Raw genomic sequence first — 21,003 nt, forward strand, 5'->3', positions numbered from 1 at the left:
GCCCACCCACCATCGTGTCTGTTTCCTACATTTGTTGTTTCTGGTTGGATTTGACAGGTGCCCCAAGTCTGTCTCTGTATCCTGGCACATGGACACTACACAGATGTTCACCACGTAGGCACATCTTTGTCAGCACCTCCAGACACAGTCCATCACAGGCTGTCTTGCTGGGGATAGTCCATGGGGCCCTGGAAAGCATCTGCCACGTCCCTTCACTTTTCTTGCCAGGCGATCATCAGGTCTTCATATCTCAGCACCAGGCCATGCAGAATGAACATGTTTACTGTGTGGGGAAACTGAGGTCTAGAGAACAAAAGGTCATCTGAGTCGGCAGAGCTGGACCAGCAGAACTAGACTTCCTCGCCAGGATCTTCCCGTGGTCCTGAGCAGCAGAGCAGGGAAGGCAGCTAATAAGGCTGCATCGCTCCCAGGGCCTCCGCTATTCATGCGTCGTGGCCTCCCATTGCTTGCTTGTAAATAAACAGTCGGATGAGTACGTGCCAACTTCTTTAGTGCTTAATTCACGTGGCTTTTGCCTGTGCATGCGACTGGGTGTCTGTCAGCGTGCATGCATGTGTGCAAGCGTGCATGCGTGTATGTGTGTGTGTGTGTGTGTGTATATGTGTGTTGACATAGAAAAGAGACTGGCCCTTTGACCGGCTCATATGCTCAGAGTCTGTCATTCAATCCATTCTGCAGGGTCTGTGGTCCTGATGCAGGTCCACGGATCCCTGCAGCACCTGTACTCCAGGTCTTGCACACACACACACACACACACACACACACACCAAAGCTGCTGCCTTCCTCACTCCTCCCTTTCTGCAGCTGGGCTTCTGGCTGTCGCCCTCTCCCCAGGGTCCTGGCCCCAGTTGAAGGAGGCAACAGAGTGGCAAGTGACAGCAACTGTAAGTGAAGGCCTTGCTGTCTGTCATCCCCGCCAGGAGCCACCACTTCCCGCTTCAGTGGCACCCATGGCTCTCCTTGCTCTCCTTACCTGGCAAGCAAGGGGCAAGGACCAGCCTCTCAGATCCCAGGGTCTGGCCTGCCTTTGATTGACATGCGCCTGAAGAGAAAACAGCATCCTGTTTCTCATCCCTCATTCTCAACAGAAAACCCTCGCAACCCTGCCCTGCCAGCAGAGACAGACATGACAGGCAGGGCCACGGCTCCAGGCCTTGTGACCTTGGCGGCAGGTCACTCCCTGAGTTTCTTCACTGCCCTCATCTCCAGATCCAAGACCTCCCTACCATCTGCTTTGGCATCAGATTCCCAGACACGGGTCCTGGCTTCACTGCCAGCTGTGACCTTGAACAAATTCTGTGAACTTCCCTTTCCTTATTGGGTAAATGAGGCTAACAGCAGTTCCTCCCTCGTCAACGAGACCGTGCCCGGTGCCCAGCGTATAATAAGGGTTTGATCCACATTAGCCATTATTAATAGCATCGTTAGTGCCATTAGCATTCGTTCAGTGTAAGCTGCAGCAAAGCCGCTCTGCCCTTCTCCTCATTTCCCGGCTCACAAAGAAGCAACCCTTCCCTCCAGCGCAAGGGCTCAACTTCTCCCTAACAGCACAACCCCTGCGAAGAGCACTGGCTGCCCAGGGAGCCAGGAAAGTGAAGAGCCCTCTTCACCTCTCGCCTGCCTCAAAGTGGGTCCTGGGTGTCACCCGGTCTGGTACTGGCCAGCACTTCCACCATGCTCTGTGTGCAGACACAGTCTATGCATTTGCGCACATCTGGGATGGGTGGGAACTCCCCAAGGTCTCACCTGCACTTTAGGGTGGCGCAGGACAGCAGCAGCTGCTGAAGCTCCCCCCACACCTCATTCCTTCCCTGGTCATGTCCAGGAGGGACTGGCGGCCCCAGAAGCAGCAGACAGCAGACAGCCCTCCCTGCTCAGGCTGCTGCCCTTGGCCACCCCATAGCTCAGAGCGCCTTTCCCCTGTCACTCAGGCTCTCTCCAGCTGAGAGATTAGCATTCAGACAAGGGCGGGAAGGTAACAGGGTTATGGGCTCCTATCCTCAGCGGAGAATGGTTTGGAAAGCAAAGCCTGTCACAGCCTCCCGCACACAGAGGCCCTTGATGGGTGTTCTCACCCGTCCCCCCATCTGTCCTCTGCCTCTTCTCGTTTGTCCATCACCCGGCTGTGGTGTATGGGGAGAGAGGAAAGGGAGGACCATCGGGTGAGGAGGGGAAGAGCTGCAACAGCTGAACAGGAATTTCCATCACAGACTCTCAGACCAGTGACACTCGCTAGTGTTAAGCAGTGCCCACCTCACCCTCACAGCAACTAACTCTGTCTTATGGAAGAGAAAACGGAAGCCCAGAGCCAGCCGCAGCCTATTCAAGGGCACAGAGAAAGGAGGTGGTGGCGGAGTCACTGGTTCTAGCCCCTTTGCTCTTAGGTTCCTGTTGTTATCCCATCAGAGGCAGCACCCCACCCCAGCAGCCAGCACCCCATACCAGCAACCAGCACCCCACCCCAGTGGCCAGCACCCCACCCCAGCAGCCAGCACCTCATACCAGCAAACGGCACCCCACCCCAGTGGCCAGTAGCCAGCACCCCAAACCAACGGATAGCACCCCACCCCAGCGGCCAGCACCCCATACCAGCAACCGGCACCCCAGACCAGCAACCGGCACCCCATACAAGCAGCCAGCACCACACCTCAGCAGCCAGCACCCCAAACCAATAGACAGCACCCCACGCCAGCAGCTACTTCTTTCTTTCTTTTCTTTTTTTTTTTTTTTTTTTTTTTTTTTTTTTTTTTTTTGGTTTTTCGAGACAGGGTTTCTCTGTGGCTTTGGAGCCTGTCCTGGAACTAGCTCTGTAGACCAGGCTGGGCTCGAACTCACAGAGATCCGCCTGCCTCTGCCTCCCGAGTGCTGGGATTAAAGGCCTGTGCCACCATCGCCCGGCTAGCTACTTATTTCTTGATCTCAGCTCTTTCCTCCGTTGTCCTTAGGTTTCTACCACACACATGAATATTCCTGTTCCTATTTCCAAACAGCAGCTATTGCTAAGGAAATGGGAAAGGGAAGGAGTGAGCCTCTGTGAGTAGTGTCATGGTCAGGAATTAATTGACACCCCCCCCCCATACTTTAAAGACACTCCCTTGACCTGAGTGATGGGAGTTAATGGGCTCATGGAGGGCACCTGTGAAGTGGGCATCTCCTGTGGAGGAAGTTCTGGGTTGAGGAAGGGCACCTGGGCAGTGGATGCTCCTGTGGAGGAGTTATGGACGAGGGAGGGCACCTGGGCAGTGGATGCTCCTGTGGAGGAGTTACAGATGAGGGAGGGCACCTGGGCAGTGGGCGTCTCCTGTGGAGAAGCTGCGGATGAGGGAGGGCACCTGGGCAGTGGGCGTCTCCTATGGAGAAGCTGCGGATGAGGGAGGGCACGTGGGCAGTGGGCACCTCCCATGGAGGAGTTATAGCTGAAGGAGGGCACCTGGGCAGTGGGCGGCTCCTGTGGAGAAGCCCTGGATGGGGGAGGGCACCTGGGCAGTGAGAGCCTTCCACAGAGGAGTTCCAGACTGAGGGAGGGACTTTGTGCTGCAGGAGCTACAAATGTGCAGATTGCACAGAGAACCCAGGGTGGGAGAGGCCCTGGGAAGAAGCCGAGCGTGGGCAGGGTGTGCGGGGAAGGTGTAAACACAGTCTGCTCCCACCAAAGCCAGCCTGCTCCCTGGGGGAGAGGGCCCCTCCCTCCCAACCCACATGGCTCCCCAGCTGCCAGGGCCCAGGGAGTCACATCCCCCGCTGCCAACAAGCCCCCTCCCCTCCCATCCCATCCTTGCCCTTCATCTGGAGCCAGTCGCCAGAGAAGGTTCCCAGAGCAGCGCCGCAAAGAGGTGCTGTCCTGCTGGAAGTGGGTCTGGGCTGGGAGCCAGCCCTGGTACTGCTCTATGACCTTGGCCTGGCAATTTCTTGGATCGTTGGAAGGAGGCAGGCAACTCGGAAATGGCAGAGACCAGAAACAAGGATGAAGTGACAGGAACATGGTGACTCGATTAGAGAATGAAGGCAAAGCTGGGGTCAGAGAACACAGCCCGGTCCCCAGGAACAGTGCCCTCTGGCCATCAGCCCTGTCGCTAGGATGACTCACGCCTCCCGGGAGAAAAATGGCTTGACAGGAGCTGAGACAGTTGGCCATGGATGGGGTGGACACTCCAGCAGGTTCTTTCCCCTAGTGTGACCCCACACACACCTCTGTGCCCTCTGGAGAGCCAGTTCCCGCAGTATTCCCTGTATCCATACCCACGCCAAGCTCCCTGCTGTACCAGCAGCCTCTCCCAGTAGGTAGCGCCCCACAATGGTGGGTCCCTCAGGTGTGGCATCTCTCACCCCTTTCCTCCCTCCACTGAAGTGAAGCAGCTCGGGGATCCTGCTGTCTAGGGGACTGTCTTCCGCCACCCGAAAGTCAGGGGCAGAGGCTGCGCAGACGGAGGCATAACTGCTGGGCTGGCAGCGGGGAACTGCGGGGAAGAGAGATGCAGCATGGGGGGTGTCTTTTGAAGATGAATGACTCCCAGACAGTTGGGAGTAGCTGCCCGCAGGGTGAGCCTGGTTCTGGGAGCAGGAGCGGAAATGGGCTTTTATCTCTGCTCTGGACCGGACAGGACGGTAAGGAGAGAAATGGCAGAGCAGCAGGGGGCAAGGGAGGTTGTGGTTGCCACTGAGTTACTGAGCAGTCAGAGTGACAAAAACAGGTGCCACGCTTTCCCCTTCCCACATGCCACTGTCCATTCGGAGCGCACACATGCATGCACGCGCGCGCACACACGCAGACACAGAGCACATTCAGCACACAAGCTGGTGTTTGCTCCAGGCCAGCTTCAGGCAGACATGCCACAGACCCAGCTGGCCTGTTTTACGGATAATTTCAGGAGAGCAGCCAATGACAGGGTGAGTTCTAGGGACTGAAAAGAGGCAGATGCCACAGGAATGAGTATCTGCTGCAAAGTGTCACGGCCCAGCCAGCGACTCCAGGGGTTTAGCAGAACAGCTCCTGAGTTGACAGATGGCCAGGCCAATAGAACCCCCTTTGCCAAGCGGCTGCAAAGTCAAGAAGGTCGTGCGCTTGAATCCCCCACCTAATAGCGTTGTGGCAATGGGCTTCTCCCTGTGTCTTCTTGTGCGTGTACCATAGATATCAGGACGGCTGCCTGTGGGTTATGTCAGGATCAGATTAGAGAATGAATCAGGGAGCCCTTGATGACTAAGCCCAGGCTATTCTTTATCCTTCCCTTGTTTTGCAAGGCTTCTTTCTCTCTGCTTGCACCCAACTCTGGGATGCTGGGGTTCCCTGCCATTAGCCTGGGGGAGCCTAGAAAGTCCCTCTCTCTGCCTTGTCCAGCTTGGCAGTTCCTCCAACCAGGAACTCAGGAGCACAAGCATCCCTGTTCTTCCTGCCAGCGCCGGCCTTGCTTGCGAGCCCTATAATCACGTTCTGTCTAGGAGCAGACCTGGAGGTTGCAGGGACAAGCCTACCTTCTCCTTGACTGCTTCTCCTGTTATCCCTCCAGACGCTGCCTCCGGCCCTACAACATCCTCCTGGGATAGGGGGTGAATCAGGACTCCCAGCTAGAAGGGAAAGCCAGAACAGCCCACAGCTCGTCCACCTGCCCAGAGGTGGGATGTGTATTTCAGGGTGGCCCGTCCCAGCCCCAGGCCACTACCTCTCCCTTAAAGATCTGCAGCACGGTTCCTTAGGATGTAGCTCAGCCAACACCTCACCCTCAAGCCTAGAAAGCATGGTCAGGACCATACTCTTCAAACCGGCCCTTGCCCTGTGGCCTGAAGCATAAACAGCCAGCACAAGTCAAAGCAGTCCTCACTCAACCTCCAGCAGTGACCATGAGAGCTACAGACTGCCTCCCGTGCCCCCCATGGCCCTGCCCTCTGCCCTCCAGGGCTCCTGCCTTTACCTGTCCGGGCTGGTGGGTCACAGTCCCCAGAGCTGAGCAGCCTGAAGAAGCAGCGAGGGCCTACCTCACAGGTTCTTTCTCCCTGCACAGAGGGAAGCACTGGAGTCAGAAGATGGAGATGAACTTGTCATGTTTAGGGCTCTCCTCTCCCTCCTGCTTTCCCCTGAGCCTCCCCAGCCAGTCCTGTGGCAGCCTCCATCAGCAACTGGTTCCTCATTGACAGACACTGTTTCCAGGTAACTGGATGCCAAGGAATTAAGAGGTAACCAGACTAGGCTTGGCTAGATGGTTCCTAGATTTGGTCTCTTCTCTCCGTTCAGGGGGTCTAGGCCCATTTTTTATAGGCTAGACAGCTACTTGGAATCAGATAGTCCCCCATTCAAATCTCCTTAGCCATTACTGAGTGATTATAAACAGCCACGTCCTACTAAGCCTAAGCCTAAGGTTATTGAGAATTACTGTGCAGGAAAAGTTTGGGAGCTAGGGGTGGTAACACATGCTTTTAGTCTCAGCACTTAGGAGACAGAGGCAGGCGGATCTCCGAGAGTTTGAAGCGAGCCTGGTCTACATGACAAGTTTTAGGGCAACATAGTAAGACCCCGTCTCAAAACAATCTAATGGAAAAGAAAAGGAAAAAAAGAAAAGAAAAGAAAAGAAAAGAAAAGAAAAGAAAGGAAGAAAAGAGAAAGGAAGGTCTAGGGAAGCACAAAGCACCCATTGGCTATGTATCTCAGGAGTAGCACCCCAAGAGCATAGCACCCCAGGAATACTTCTAGCAGTTAAGTTCCACTGTGCTTCCAGCAACCTTGCACTGTCAACAAGGCCAGCTTTAGGGGTCACAGTATATATTTACCCTTCCACACTGACTGAGAACAAGTTGGTAAGGACACCCTCCTTCCAGTGGGCCCTGAATCCCAAAGCTCCTGAGGTATTTTTTGCCCCCCCCCTTTTTTTCTCTAAGGATGAGAGATGATTTCAAGATGGCTGCCCTGCTGGGGAGCCCATGGGCAGGCACATGTCTGACACACAGGCACTAAATAAACACTGCTCTACATTTTCAGTGTTTCGAGGGGCGTAGAGGCCCCTCATTATCCAAAAGACTTTGATAAGTCAGTGAAGGAAAAGTCTAGAAAAATACACCACTTTGCCCCCCACCCCACAAAGGCCACATGGCTTCAACCTAGGGAAGAGTTAACTTTCTGGCCACTGGAGACAGTGTCCTGCCCGCAGGGGCTACCCAGCCAATGGCACTCAGTGCTGGTGATGTCATGCTCCTCCTGTGCCTTCTATTGGGGACTGGACAGCGAATCCTGCTGGAGGTTCAGGCAACTGAGCAGCTGAGCCCGGTTGGTGGCAGAGAAAGGAGGAGGAGGGAGGGCCAAGGACAAGAGAGCAAATCAGCCCCCAGCGGCTCCTGCCTCCTCCCTCCGCTCCCTGCTCCTTCAACAGAAGGTTCCCCTGGGAACCTGTCCCACACTCTCATCATTGCAGAAGCAAAGCAACACAGCCTTGGTCCAGTAGAGGGGGGCACGGACTCCCTCTCCCACTTAACCTGCCCACAGGGAGTGACTGTGGTGAGGGCTAGAACACACACACCACACACACTACACACACACCACACACACACTCACACACCACACACACTCTCACAGACACCACACACACGCTCACTCACACCACACACCACACTCACACCACACACACCAATAGTTTCCTTGGCACCACTCCCCCCACCCCTGACTCTTCTTCACCTGCCCGAAGACTGAAGGTCTGTGTCCGAGCTGCTGCCCACAACCGCCCCGTCCTCTCTGCTGGGCTCTCTGGAAGGGAAGAGCAGGCAGAGAACCTGTAGGCAGCACCCAGCCTCTGTCCCACCCCGGTCACAGTCTAGCAGCCCCGGACTAACAGGCTGCCTGCTCCCACCCACCCAGCACCACCTTCTCCGAGAGTGACCCTTTCAAGGTGTCCTTCAAATCCCCTCCCAGACCAGCTAGGGATCCAGGCGGCCACTGCTCCCCCTCGGCTTATCTGTACCCTCCCTGGAAGTTCCTCCCACCCGCAACCCCAATGCGCAGCCCCATCAGTCTCTCACGGTTCCACCCGGTTGGTGAATCTGCGGCGCCACAGCATGGCCAAGCTGAGCAGGAAGAGGGTGGTGCACATGGCTCAGCTGCCCCATCCCCCCTGAACACCAACTCTGCCAGAAGAAGGCCACAGGTGAGGGGCCACAAAGGCCCTGGCCACCTCTCCCAAGCCACCCGCTGTGTTTCCTGAAGTTCCTGGGGATGGATTAGTGGATGGATTAGTGGAGTCAGCAGAACTGACCTGGTGAAGGGAGATTAAACTCACCGGGCCCAAGATCTCCCCTCTAGAGGCAGAGTAAACCAACCTCCTTCAAGGTGCCTGTCCAGAAGGTTCTCCCCAGAGCATTCCATACTGCCAGGGCTTCAGTGCAATCAAGTTAAGTGAGTTACTTCTGTACTGCAGAGCACTGGGGACTTTGCAAGCAGCAAGGAGAGCTTCAAAGAGGATCTGGGGCCTGGCCCAGTGACAAGGACCTGTAAGCCACTGGGAAGGCGCGGGATCTCAAGTTCAAAGCCTGGCTGAGCGTCAGAGGGAGTTGGAGGCCAGCCTGGAAATCTAACGGGAGTATCTCAAAGAGGGCTTTCCTGCATCCCAAGGCCCTGAGTTCAATCTCCAGTATAAAGAGAGCAAGCGCAGGTGTCTGAAGCTGCAGGTGCTACAGAAGTTTGGGCCCTCAGCCGGCTCTGCTTGGCTGCTGACTCCTCAGTGACAGGCTGTGCGGCAGAAGGGAAGCAGGATGGATGATGAGCCCGACAGGCCGCGAGAGCAGAGCCTGCCTGTGAACCTGGCTCGCTTGCTCCCTCTGCCAGCCCTCTGAACTTTGCTCGTTACACTCCGTTTCAGGGAGAGGCAGAGTTGAGGTGCGCACTCACAGATGTGAACTATAAATTCTATCTTATATAACTATCTTATATAATTTAGATATAAATTATAGGCTTATCAATTATGTGCAAGACTGCTGTACCGATATATCCCTAGGTTATTAGGTATGGCGATGGGAGGAGACGATGAAAATCAATAGAAGTATTCTTTCCGCGTCCCACCCACCAGGACCTCCTGGGCAGCTGCTTGGGTCTCAGGAAGTAGAAGGGAGTCAGCAGGGCAGGGCGGGGACTGAGTGATGTCAGGACCTGAACGCACACCGTCCTCCATCCCTTCTAAGACCTTTGTTTCCTAACCATGGGAGGTAATGCGTCCTGCCTGGGTGCCCCATCAGGCACCCCAACACTGAGCTCCAGGGGGGCCTGTAAACATACTACTTGGTGACTGTCAGGACTGAACCCCGAACCTTAAAGTCTGATTTTATCTTTTAGATTTTTAAATTTTTGTTATTATTATTATTGTGTGTGTGCAAGAGAGAGAGGTGGAGAGAGGGAGAGAGAGACAAAGACAGAGAGAGAGAGAGGGGGAAAGTGGGGGAGGGAGAGAGGTAGGTGCATGCGGAGGTCAGAGGATAACTTGCAGGAGTCATTTCCTTCCCATGTGGGTCTTGGGGATGGAACTCAGAGCATCAAGGCTTTGGGAGCCAGCAAGAACTTTTAAAGGCCTTAAACCAGCAGGAACCAAAGCTGAAGAAGAGAGCCACCTTCTGGGCAGCAGGGCTCCTATCCTCCTTACTCCTGAGCGGGGTAAGGGCTAACAGGGAGCCCTGGGGAGAACCAGAGCCACCTCAGTCATCTGTGTCAACCCTTGTGGGCTCAGGGTTGACACCACAAGGTTCATGCCCAGACCTGAGCACCTCTGGCAGGACGAAGTTTGTGAGTCCCTCAAGACAGGGCAATCCTCCACTCTGTCCCAATCTCGCCCCTCCACGAACAGTCTATGATGATGAATTTGCCTAATGGTTTCCAAATTGAATCTTTGACGGTGACAGATGTCTCCACTGTCCTGCGCCTATGAGTTCTGGCTGCCCATCTATCACTCCTGACTGCCACTGTCGCGAAGCCTCGCTAAGGCCAGGGCCAGAATTCAGGACAGTGTCTTGGAACTTCCTTCCTGCTTGGTTTTGGGCTTGGCATTGGTGAGGAAGAAAGGAGGGTACGGGCCCTTGGTTCCCCAGACTGGGCTTGCGTTCAAGTTCAGAGAACCAGCAGGAATGATAGATGAGAAGGAAGACTGCCAGAACTTGGGGTCCCCAGGTCTGAAAATAGTGCCTTGGGCCCAGTCGTAGGCTGAGGAGCAGCGGGACTACAGGGACTACAAGGGAAGCCCAGGTTTTTCTGCAAGTTCGTGCCCTCTCCAGCAGGCGACGGGAAGCAATGCCTGGATGTGTTTGACTTTGAGTCAGTTCCCTACCGCGTGAAGGGTACGCACACGCACAGGTCCAGACACCGCGCATCGGGAGTCCGATCCCTGCGCCCCCAGCCCTGCACCAGACCGGGGGCACACTCCGGCGCAGCCCGCGCTGCCCATTCCGTGTGACGCCCCTGGTCCTCCCAGCCCCTTCTGCACATTGGCCACACCTACCTCTCCCAGCGAGGACCGCGGTGGCCTTGCTGGCGGGTGGGTGGGCAGGCGGGCAGACGCCAGCCGCGACGCCCCCATCCCGCCCAGTCTTCACCTTGCCAGAATAGGCTCCGCGACACAGGACTGGGGATTTGGAACGGATTCATTTTTTTAAACATTTTTTTCCCCAGCAGACCACATCCCCGCCCCCAGCTCGCAGTCCCCCGCCCCCCGCACATATACCCTGCACACACGCGCGCGCGCGCACACACACACACACACACACACACACACACCCGACGCGCACAGACACACACGCTCGCTCCCTCCCTCCGGCGCTCTACTCCGAGCCCTCCCGCCCGCCTCGCATTCACCGGCCTCGGCTCTGACTCCTCGCTCCCGCCGCCTAGCGAAGCCGCGCTGGGCTCGGAGCTGCTCATGGAGAAAGTGCCCGGCGACATGGAGAGAGAGCGCAGGGAGCGGAGTGAGGAGCTGTCCGAGGCGGAGAGGAAGGCGGTGCAGGCTACGTGGGCCCGGCTGTATGCCAACTGCGAGGACGTGGGGGTGGCCATCCTGGTGAGGTAGGTGTCGCTCCCGGCTTGGCGGGGCCCAGGACAGGGAGGGTGACAACGACTGCGGGCAGAGGCGGGCTCGGCCCGCTGCGAGCTCCGGCGCCACCTCCCCAGCGATTGGGAACGGGTCGGTAGTGGGGGCGCCCTGGGGCGATGGAAACCCTAGCTGATTCCTTCCTGGCCCGGGGCTTTGGGCTCACGAGGAACTAGACGCGGGAGGGCACTTGGTTCCTCTGGCCTCAGAACTCACCCATCCCAGTCGGTCTTCCTCATGAGTGACCCTAGCGACCCAACTGAGATGTATGGCCATCTGACCAGCCCCTCAAAGGGAACGGTAGAGACTCCCCGTTTCAGAGACGACTCCCCGTTTTAGAGACAGGCAGAGAAACTGAGGTTCAGCCAGGAAAGGGTTTAAAGAGGATACAGAACGCCCTGTCCAGGTCGGCCCTTTGGAAGAGCGCAGCAGTGAGCAGGGGACTAGAGGTCAAGAGGCCAAGCTGCCCAGTTGCCCCTCCCAGTCCCCAAAAGTGAGGCCAGTGCGAGCTGCAGGTGAGACAGGTGAGTGAAACCAGTAGGCTTTAGGATGCAATCCTGGCTGAGTTTGTTAGGGTTTTTTTTTTTTTTTGAGGGGGTGGCTTTCAGGAGACAGGGCCCCACTCTGGACCCTCCAGCCAGATAGGTATACAGAAGTATAATGTCCGTCTGCAGGATCCCTGAGGACCCCCACCCTAAGTGATGCTGTATCACACCTGCACGATTAATATCCCCAAACCCCACAAGCTAGACACTGAGTTACAAATCACACCTGGACTATTCCCACACACGCTGGACCCAGGGGTACAGGCAGAACAGGGGCACCCACTCTTGGCAGGGGGAGACTATCAAACCTAAGCAGGGCAGCCTTTTATGAAGACAGGGTGACTCCTGGGGTAGACGGACCCCTGCGGCGGGTGTCTGTTTTCCAGTCCTGGCCCCTTCCCCGGCTCTTCTCCTCCCTTTCTGCCTCTGCCTCGGCAAGCCTGGGACTTACCCAGCTCCCCGCTGAAATGCCTGGATTCCAACTAAGAAGTAGATTTTGGAGGAAAAGAGCAGAAGAGTTTTGGAGGAACTGGGGGAGAGTTCCTGAGGAAGAGGAAGGGGTGGCTGTTTCAGAGCTCACTGCCCTGCTGGCGGGAACCAAAGAGGGCCACTGGGATCCCGAAGCCGCAGACAGATTGGCAGTGTAGGCACCCACACATAAGCTCCCAGCGGGGATTGGAGCCTCGGATGCGCCAGCCCGCATCCCCAGAGAGCTGCTCTCAGCCTTGTGTTGCACCCCTAGGCCCACAAAGCACATGTAGGCACCGAGGGGAAACAAGGCAAGGCCCGTAGGACCTGGGGGTGTCAGTGAGTGGCTCCCCCAGGAATGGGAGAAGAGAGGGCACAGAATAGGATCTGAGAGCAGGGTTCATTCTTCCTCGGTTCACCCCCTGACACCCAGGGACCAGGCCTGGTTGGGGAAGGTACTTGCTGACAGACTTACTACTGAGAAGACCGGAGATGGCTAACAGATCTGGTTTGCCGAGCTTCCCAACAACCACACCTCGCCTCATGCCAAAGCCAGCCTGACAACCCTGGGGCAACACTGGACAACCCCAGCCACTCACCATGACTCCAAATGCCGCTCTAGGGCTCCCTGCCCTAGGCCTGGCCAATAGCAGGGGGCAAGGCCAAGACCCCTAGCTTCTCATAGCTTCACGGGATCCATCGGTAGATCTGGCTCACAAACTCATGTTCTGACAAGCCCCAAATGTTCATCCACGGGACCAGGCCCTCTGACCACCCCTCCCCCATTTCTGTCCCTACCGCCCACTCTGCCTGCAGGGTATGAGGCAAGGAGGAGGCTGGTTACTACTAGGAAGGAGTTCCTGGTGGTGGAATAGAGGAGAAGCTTGCTAGCTGCCCTAGGGTCTGAGGCAGACCCCCATGTTTCCAGTCCTTGTGAGAGAGGAACCCGAGGAGGGAACACCACCCTCCCTCCTGGTTGTAACGCTGACACCTTCCCCCTCATACACAGACAAGCCTATTTCAGGCTCTTGGAAGCCCAGATGCCTCTGGGAGCTGAGAAACTCCCCAAGACTGGCTGCTGAGGCTTCTCCCTGGCAGCTCAAGCCAGCCAGGGAGGGGTGGGAGGAAACACAGGCTGGAGGGGAAGCCAGGATGACAGCAGAGCTCAGGGCCCCTACTCCCTAGGAAGATCCTCCCTCAGGGCCACACAGGGTGATGCTGTGTTGAGGCAGGAGACCTGCACTCAGGACCCATCCCTGGCCTGCGGTCCCTGGCCTGCAGTCCCTGGCCAGCAGCGTTGAAGTCTGGTCCATTCTGTTGCTGCCTCTTGGGCAGCCTTGGGGATCAGCTAGTTCCTGATCCATAAGCTGAGGGGCAAAGCAGCGCTTGGATAGTAAATGCTCAATGAGTGTCCCCTGGGATGTCCTGCTTGGGGAGAGGAAAGAGTTTCTAGGCTGCAACTAAATACTGTAAGAGAAGCCTTGCAGATTGCAACATGCCATACCCCCCCAATTGATTTTTTGTTTTTTAGTTTTTTTGCAATTGTGAAAACCAAAAAGCCTGAGATGCTTATTATTGTGTGTAGGGGTGGGGGCATGTTTGTATGTCGTGTGGAAATCAGAGGACAGCTGTCCAGAGCCAATTCTCTCCTTCCACCTTGTTGAGGGAGTGTCTCTCTTGTTCCTGCCACTGCGTTGTGTCCAAGGGACCCTGTCTCACTGCCTAGGAGTGCTAGGGTTACCCGTGTGCCGTGGCATCCTGCCTTTTGGGTTTTACACATTCTGGGAACCAAGCTTGGTTGCCAGGCTTGCGCAATGACCCTGGCCACCGAGGCATCTTTCCTCATGTGTCCCTCATGAAAAGCTTCTAGAGAAATCCTGTGTGTTTTCAGGCCCGCTGCCACCTTGGTCCACACCCAGTACCTCTGAAGAAGCCAACTGTGAAGTTTTCTCAAACTCATAAAGACAGGAGGAGGGAGTCACAAAGTGTTTGTCCAAGGTCACACTCAGCACCCAAGCAGGTCCCTCGCCTTCCCCACATGGACAGTGCCCTGGCCACCCAGTCAGAACCTTCCTGCCAAAAGTGACTATAGCCCCAGAAGGGCTGGCTGGCCAGATGGTCTGTGTCTATCTCCCTCACGTCAGACTCTCAGGCCTGAGCCACAAGCTGTGAGCTTCCTCTGATGCCTCAGACAGACAGACAAACAGAGGGTGGTGACACCCAACAACACAGGTCAGGACACTTTACACACTTTCTGAGGAACCATTAAGGAAATAGTCTCTCATTGAGTCCCAGCTAGGAGGCCCATAGGCTGGGGTGATGGATCAGAGCACATGTGAGACCCCGCCTCCACTTACGGTGTGGGGTCTGGTCTGACAGACTCAAAGGGTAGCAGAGAAAACTACCCGGTGGCACCAATAGCTGTGGCAGGAAGGCCACATTGGGTGGCCGGAGAGGGGCAGGTCTGGCATGAGGGATGTGTCAGGCATCCCACTTCACGGAAAGGAAGGCTAGCCAATGGTAAATGCCGTTGTCGAACTGGGATCGAGGACTCTGGGCAGAAGCATGGAGACACGGCGCTGGGGAAGCAGATGAGCACAGTTCATAAGAAGTCTGGGGCATCTGACTTGGGTGTAAAACTAGGGAGCCACTGACTGGTTTTGAGTATGAGAATGATGTAATGTAAGAAGTCTGGGGGGGACTAAACCCATTGGATAAACTGGAACAGGAGAGGGCCAGTGCCAGGAAAGCCCAAATTCTACTTCGAGGGATGGGGGGGGGGGGGGTCCATGCCTCCAATCCCATCATTTGAGAGGCAGAGACAGGCTATGTCCATGAGTTCAAGATCTCACAGATAATCACAAACCATACCACAAAGGCAAAGTCAGTTGTTTAAATTAGCATTTGCTGCGGGGCATCAGGGAGAAAGCGGCTGAGCTGGGAGAGGGGAAGGGTGTCTCTCGTGGGCTCTTCACTGGCTGAGCCAGCACAGTTAGGTCACCCTGGCCTCACTTTGTTCACAAGGAAGGCGCCGCCCTCTCTCTTCTAAGGATGACGTGAATCCATACGCGCTGTGGACACCTTGTCAACCCTTGTGGACTACAAGCCCTTTCCTTTACACTTGGCTCCCCAGCCTAGGAATGCTGATGCCCATTTTATGGATGAGGAACCCAACACTTAGAGAAGATAAATAATGGGTGCATGCCTAGGAAGCACCAGGCCCAGGATTCAGTCCCCAGCACTGAGAGGAAACTTACATAAGGAGCTGGGTATGGGCGTATGGGTGGGGAGCATGGCAGTGCATGCCTGTAACCCCAGCACTCAGGAGGCAAAAGCGGCAGGAACATTGCGAGTTTCAAAGCCACCCTGGCCTACCCAGAGATCCAGACCAACCAAGGATGCTCGACTCGTGCTTGTCTTAGAAAAGACGAGGGAGAAGCGAAGGGGGTTACAGTGGCTCATTCTTGGGGGGCTGAGGCAGGATTGTTTGAGCCCAGGAGTTCAGGGCCATCCCGGGCAGTGTGATGAGTCTTTAATTTAAAAACTAAAACGATTGCTGGGCGGTGGTGGCACACTCCCTTAATCCCAGCACTCAGGAGGCAGAGGCGGGAGGATCTCTTCCAGTGCTAGGCCAGCCTGGTCTACAAAGTGAGTTCTAGGACAGCCAGGGCTACACAGAGAAACCGTGTCTCAAAAACGAAAAACCAACCAGCCAAAGAAACAAAAACCAACCTAAAACAATTGTCCAAGAATCTTTTTCAGTGACCAGAGCAGGCCTCAGTGGGGTGTAGGCTCAGAGAGCACTCAAGAAGCAAGGCAGACGGTGGCCTGGCACAAGAGGCTGCCAGCCTAAACAGGTCCAGCAGGTGGTCCCGGCAGGACCTGGCCAGAGGGAGAACCTGTGATGGAAGGACAGCTCTGTATGAGAGTGAAAACCATTCTTGGCGTGGGAGCATGCCTGCTTCTCCAGCCCTGCCTCCATCTTGGCCATTCCAGCAGGATTTAGAAGACGCCCAACAGCCCCCCCCCCCCCCGCGCACCCCTGCTTCAGCGCTCACCCTTCCTCCTGCCAGGTTCTTTGTGAACTTCCCGTCAGCCAAGCAGTACTTCAGCCAGTTTAGACACATGGAGGACCCCTTGGAGATGGAGAGGAGTCCCCAGCTGCGGAAGCATGCCTGCCGGGTCATGGGGGCCCTCAACACTGTCGTGGAGAACCTGCATGACCCCGAGAAGGTGTCCTCTGTGCTCGCCCTGGTGGGCAAGGCCCACGCCCTCAAGCACAAGGTGGAACCTGTGTACTTCAAGGTATGTCCTTGCATTTACTCTTGTCCAGAGCCTGTAGGCCATTGGGCCACAGCTCCCTACAGCCTGTGCCTCCGGGAGGGCTCCTGAATAGCAGAGATGGCTATGGTGCTGCCAGCCTGCTCCCTTGGAGAGGCTGAGGCAGGCGAGGCACGGCAGCAGGAGAGAAAGACGTCTCCAGTGCAGTCCTTGTCTTGAGAACATGGGCTTCGGTAACCACCAGGCTGCTAGTCTGTGCCCGCCACACAGGCCAATGTGGGCTCTCAGGGATCCTGGGGACGGCGGGAGGCAGGGTGCCCAGGCGTTTACTCCTCCTTCCCTCCTTTGCCCCCAGATTCTCTCTGGGGTCATTCTGGAGGTGATCGCCGAGGAGTTTGCCAATGACTTCCCTCCTGAGACGCAGAAAGCCTGGGCCAAGCTGCGTGGTCTCATCTACAGCCATGTGACCGCTGCCTACAAGGAAGTGGGCTGGGTACAGCAGGTCCCCAACACCACCACGTGAGGAGGGGGTGAGGGTGGGCTGGGCAGTCTCCCTGCTATGTCCTGTCTCATCCCCTAGGCTTCCCATCTCTTCTGGGACCAGGGACTGACTGCTGGGGCATGCAGACGCGGGAGTCTGATACAGTTAATGGCAGGCACCCCACACAGGGCCTGCATGGCAGCGTCCTTCTGACTTCAGGCCCACTTCTGCTCAGCCCCTGCTCTAGGCTGCACAGGGTTGAGAACTCCAAGTAGATTTGTCTGAGCAGTGCTTCTCCGCGTCTGGAGCAGGGATGGCTCAGGTCACCCAAGGCTATGACTGTCTCCTGGTGGGGCGCTGGCTCCTCAGACTCAGAGCAGCATGGGGCCAGCCCCACCCCTTCCTCTGTACCAATCCTTTAGGCCTGTTCCTCATCTCATGCTCACCCGAGGGTGCTTCCATACAACTCTCTGTACCAACAGAGCTGGAGCCAGGAGGGTCATGAGGACACATACACATGCCCAGGCCCACAAGGGACCTCCATGGGTGTCACTCACATGGACAAAACGAGGAGATGTTTACTTCCAGTCTGACTAGAGGACAGCACCCACTTCTAGGCTCCAACAGGGCGGATGGACAGACTCAGTGACTCCCGCTGGCTGGGAGCACAGTGAGAGCTGGCCTTCCGATGTGGTGATGTGGCGGCTGGGAACACTCAGACCCCCCAGACCCCCGGGAGGCAGCTGACTCTGGGAGCCAAATGGAAGGACAGAGCCAGAGCTGAAGTAGGAAGGAGAGGCGCGGAGGCGGGAACAGGAACTAGGGGTCAGCCAGCGGCTTGGGACACGTGTTCTGGAGAAACATTCCCAGCAGTTTCCCATGGAAAAGGCACTGTCTCCTCAGGCCCTTCCAAGGCCCCCGTGCCACCTCCTGTTCACGGGCCTCCCCACCCGGCTCTGCAGAGGAGGTCCCTAAGGGTGGGGAGAGGCCAGGCCTGTTGCCCTTCCTGCCACAGACCGACCAGTCAAGTTGTGCCTCCCCCACCGTCAGCAGCTCCCCAGGAGAGCACAGTGGAGTTCTCAGGAATTGCTAGTTGTAGCCAGGTCAAGTCCAGATGTGTACAGCTGGACCTGGCCCGCCCCAGACTCTAGAGTAAATGAGAGGCGAAAAGAGGTTTACCTGGCAAAGAAGGGCATCGGCCAAGCTTGGAAAACTGGGGTTCCCTCCATCTGCCACTGAGAGAGACCAGGGAGGAGATTGTGGGAGGGGAGGCAGTGGAGGGGTTTGCTCTCCCCCCCAACTCTCCTCCCCAGGCAGGCTCTGCCGCCCAAGATGAGTTTGTTTACAGCCATGACACAAGACTTCCTGCTTTTGGAGAAAAGAGCTTTTTACAGGGCCTAGAGGGACGGTAGGGAGAACTGGCCAGGGAGCCCCAGTGAATCAGAAACACATGGCTTGAGTCTTCCTGCTCCTGCCCCAGCTGGACCCCAGGGACTCAGCACTGGCCAAACCTCAAACATCATCTCGCCCCTCTTTGGTCCTAGTGGGCTGAGTGGGAGTGGGTGATGCAGGGGCCAGACAGCCCATGGGCTAGCTACCTCACCTGGGCCTGAGCACCCATACAGGGCTTCCCCAGCTGTCACAATGTGGAATTGCCCCCTCGTGTCCCTTGACAGCCTCTGTCCCCATCTCTGGTCTCCTGGGGTCTTAGGCATGGGCCAGGGCCTGTAGGTCCCAACCCATTCCAGAACCTCCCCTTGCCTCACAGGGTGGAGTGGAGTTTTAGGGCTGACTTGTAGAAGTCCAGCTTCTCTTATCAGGGAAACACACTGAGTCAGACACCACTGTTTATTGAACTGTCTCTGCCTCCGGGTGTGTAGCTCTGTGTGGGTGGAGGGGCGCTGGGGCAGGGGGATGTGAGGGCCAGGGAGCTAAAAGGAGTTTCACGGGCAGAGACACTACGCGGAAGCCAGGGAGCCCTCTGCTAAGACAAGCAGCACACATCCTATTTCCAAAGGAAGAGAAACGAGTTCCCATCTGTGTGGTGTTTGGTAATCAACAGGTCAGACGCTGGCCACACCCCCTGCACCCCCTGACAGGTCCAGGTCTCTCCTCTCCTGGGCTACCAGACTAGCTTGAGGTAGCACCATAGGATGGAGATAATTGGGGATTGAGCAACCGTGTTGGGTCTCTCAGCCAAAAGTGTCCCATCTCATGATTCCCGGTCCCCCCTTCTAGTGCCCCAGGTGTCCCCTTCGGCCTTCCCCCACTGACCCCTGTAACCTGTCCCCTTCATCTGTCTCATCCACAGCCCACCGACCACGCTGCCCTCTTCGGGGCCATAGGACCCCTCCCAGCCCCCCTCTCCCTGGCAGCACTTTGGGCAGAAGGCTGAATTCTGAAGACACTCCTTGACCTTCCATTTCTGGGCGCAAAGGAAGCTGGAGGAATCCTGACTCAACTTCCCGAAAGGAGGCCTTCCTCATGGCCCTGGTCCCCCCAGGCTGCTGGGAGGTGGGGCTAGCTACCTTGATGCTGAACCTAGCAGCGGGGGACCCTCCTGTCTCCCCAGCAGGGGGTGCACCGTCTTAGCTTTTCTACTTCCTGTTAGAGAGGGACCTAGCAAGCGGCCAGTGGGAAGCCAGGACAAGCCCGTGAGTCACTTCAGAAAGGCACTAGCCCCACTGCGTTCTGCCCACCAGCATGTAGGCTCACCTCAGCATCTAGAGTATCACGCACACATGTCTACCACATATACAGATATATTCTATATACGATCTCTATATAAATATATAAATATATATATATAAATACATATCTATCATGTGTAGCTGCAGGCCCAGAAGCCTCAGTCTTGCCCTGCTATGGGAGGCCAGGGGGGATCCCCAGCATGTGCCTGGGTAACGCTCCAGGGAGCATGGAGAAACAGCGCAAGAGGGTGGGGCCAGGAAGTGGAGTTGGGGTGCCTCAGCTTGCCCCCATAGCTCAGTGTTCTACATTCCTGCCCATCTACAAAAAAAGAAAGAAAGAAAAGATCTAGTTTGCCCAGTGTAGTGGCACACACCTGTAACCCCAGCAGGAGCCTGGGAGGCCAAGAGCATCGTTGCAATTGCAAGTTCGAGGTCAGGTGGTCTCTACTCGGTCTCCATGGTGATGAGCAGGCTAGCCAGGGCTACACAAGCAGACCCTGTCTCAAACAAAATAAAAAAATAAGATCTGGCTCCCCTCACCTTCCCAAGGGTTTGGCTGACTGGCTTGCCCTAGGAAGGGCAGGGAATAGTGAGCACCAAGACCTCAGAAGATCCCACTGGGGCGGCAGCCAGTGTTTGTATCCTGTGTACGTGTGTGTGAAGGGGTGAGGGACAGCCTCAGGAAGGAGCCTCACCTGCTCACTTCAGACAGCAACCAGGCCACAGGACCAGGGACTCTGTCCTCAGTGGAGACCCAGGGCCTTTCCTGCCCTCCTCCAGGCCACCAGGCCATCCTGTCCACCTAGTTTCCTTAACGTTGCTGGGGACCCCGTGTGTACTCCCTGGTCCATGTGTTCTGTCCTGGAGGATGTCTTGCTGCTGTGGCTGCCGTGCCTGCATCCCCTCCTGTCCCATCCTCACGCAGCCTCCCTGTAACCGCCTGTCTTTTTGTAGTTTCTGATGTTTGTAACCAGCTGTGCCATTAAACAGGCCCGTTCTTCCGTTCTTCCTGAATCTGGCCTCTGTTCTTTCCCACCCCAGAGACCTGCCTTCACCTCGCTCTTCCCAGTCAGCATTTCTAGATAAGAACATTTTCATCGGAAACAGCGCCCCTGTGCTGGCCCTAGCTGCTTGGGGTCGCTCTGGGTTTCGGGACTGCAGATCACTAAGCAGGAAGTCAGAAAATGAAGGAGGAGATGGGTCTATCTTATTAAAAAAGTCAGAGAAGCTGGACCTACCTGGTGGTTTACAGCTGTTCCGCCGCAGCTGCTCAGAAGATTGAAGCACAGGGGTGGGGATCACAAGTTTAAAGCCAGCATAGGTAACTAACTCCTTACTAAGACCTTGTCTCACAATAAAAAATAAAGAAGGCTAGGGACACACAGTTCAGTGAAAGAGAACAGCCTGGCATTCATCCACCAGGCTCTAGGCTTAATCTCCAGCACCTCCACTAGGGGATAAAAAAGTCAGTG

At 56.2% G+C, this 21,003-nt stretch overlaps 2 protein-coding genes across 2 annotated transcripts; one reads left to right on the top strand and one right to left on the bottom strand.

Moving 5' to 3' along the window:
- Positions 1 to 363: 363 nt before the first annotated feature.
- Positions 364 to 8,093, bottom strand: Prcd (photoreceptor disc component). The gene is made up of 4 exons (XM_041636141.1): positions 8,023 to 8,093; positions 7,682 to 7,750; positions 5,931 to 6,012; positions 364 to 470 (listed from the first exon to the last, which is right to left on the bottom strand). Exons 1-3 carry the CDS (start codon positions 8,091 to 8,093, stop codon positions 5,991 to 5,993), a joined length of 162 nt encoding a protein of 53 aa, XP_041492075.1. The 3' UTR covers positions 364 to 470; positions 5,931 to 5,990.
- Positions 8,094 to 10,694: 2,601 nt separating this feature from the next.
- On the top strand, positions 10,695 to 20,536 carry Cygb (cytoglobin). The gene is made up of 4 exons (XM_041635558.1): positions 10,695 to 11,041; positions 16,153 to 16,384; positions 16,716 to 16,879; positions 19,153 to 20,536. The coding sequence occupies exons 1-4, from the start codon at positions 10,899 to 10,901 to the stop codon at positions 19,184 to 19,186; spliced, it is 573 nt and encodes a 190-aa protein (XP_041491492.1). The 5' UTR covers positions 10,695 to 10,898; the 3' UTR covers positions 19,187 to 20,536.
- The last annotated feature ends 467 nt before the right edge of the window (positions 20,537 to 21,003 follow it).

The sequence above is a fragment of the Microtus oregoni genome, unplaced genomic scaffold (assembly GCF_018167655.1).
Source record: "Microtus oregoni isolate MIOR12 unplaced genomic scaffold, Mior012 000048F_ref0000485, whole genome shotgun sequence".
NCBI classification, from domain to species: Eukaryota; Metazoa; Chordata; class Mammalia; order Rodentia; family Cricetidae; genus Microtus; species Microtus oregoni.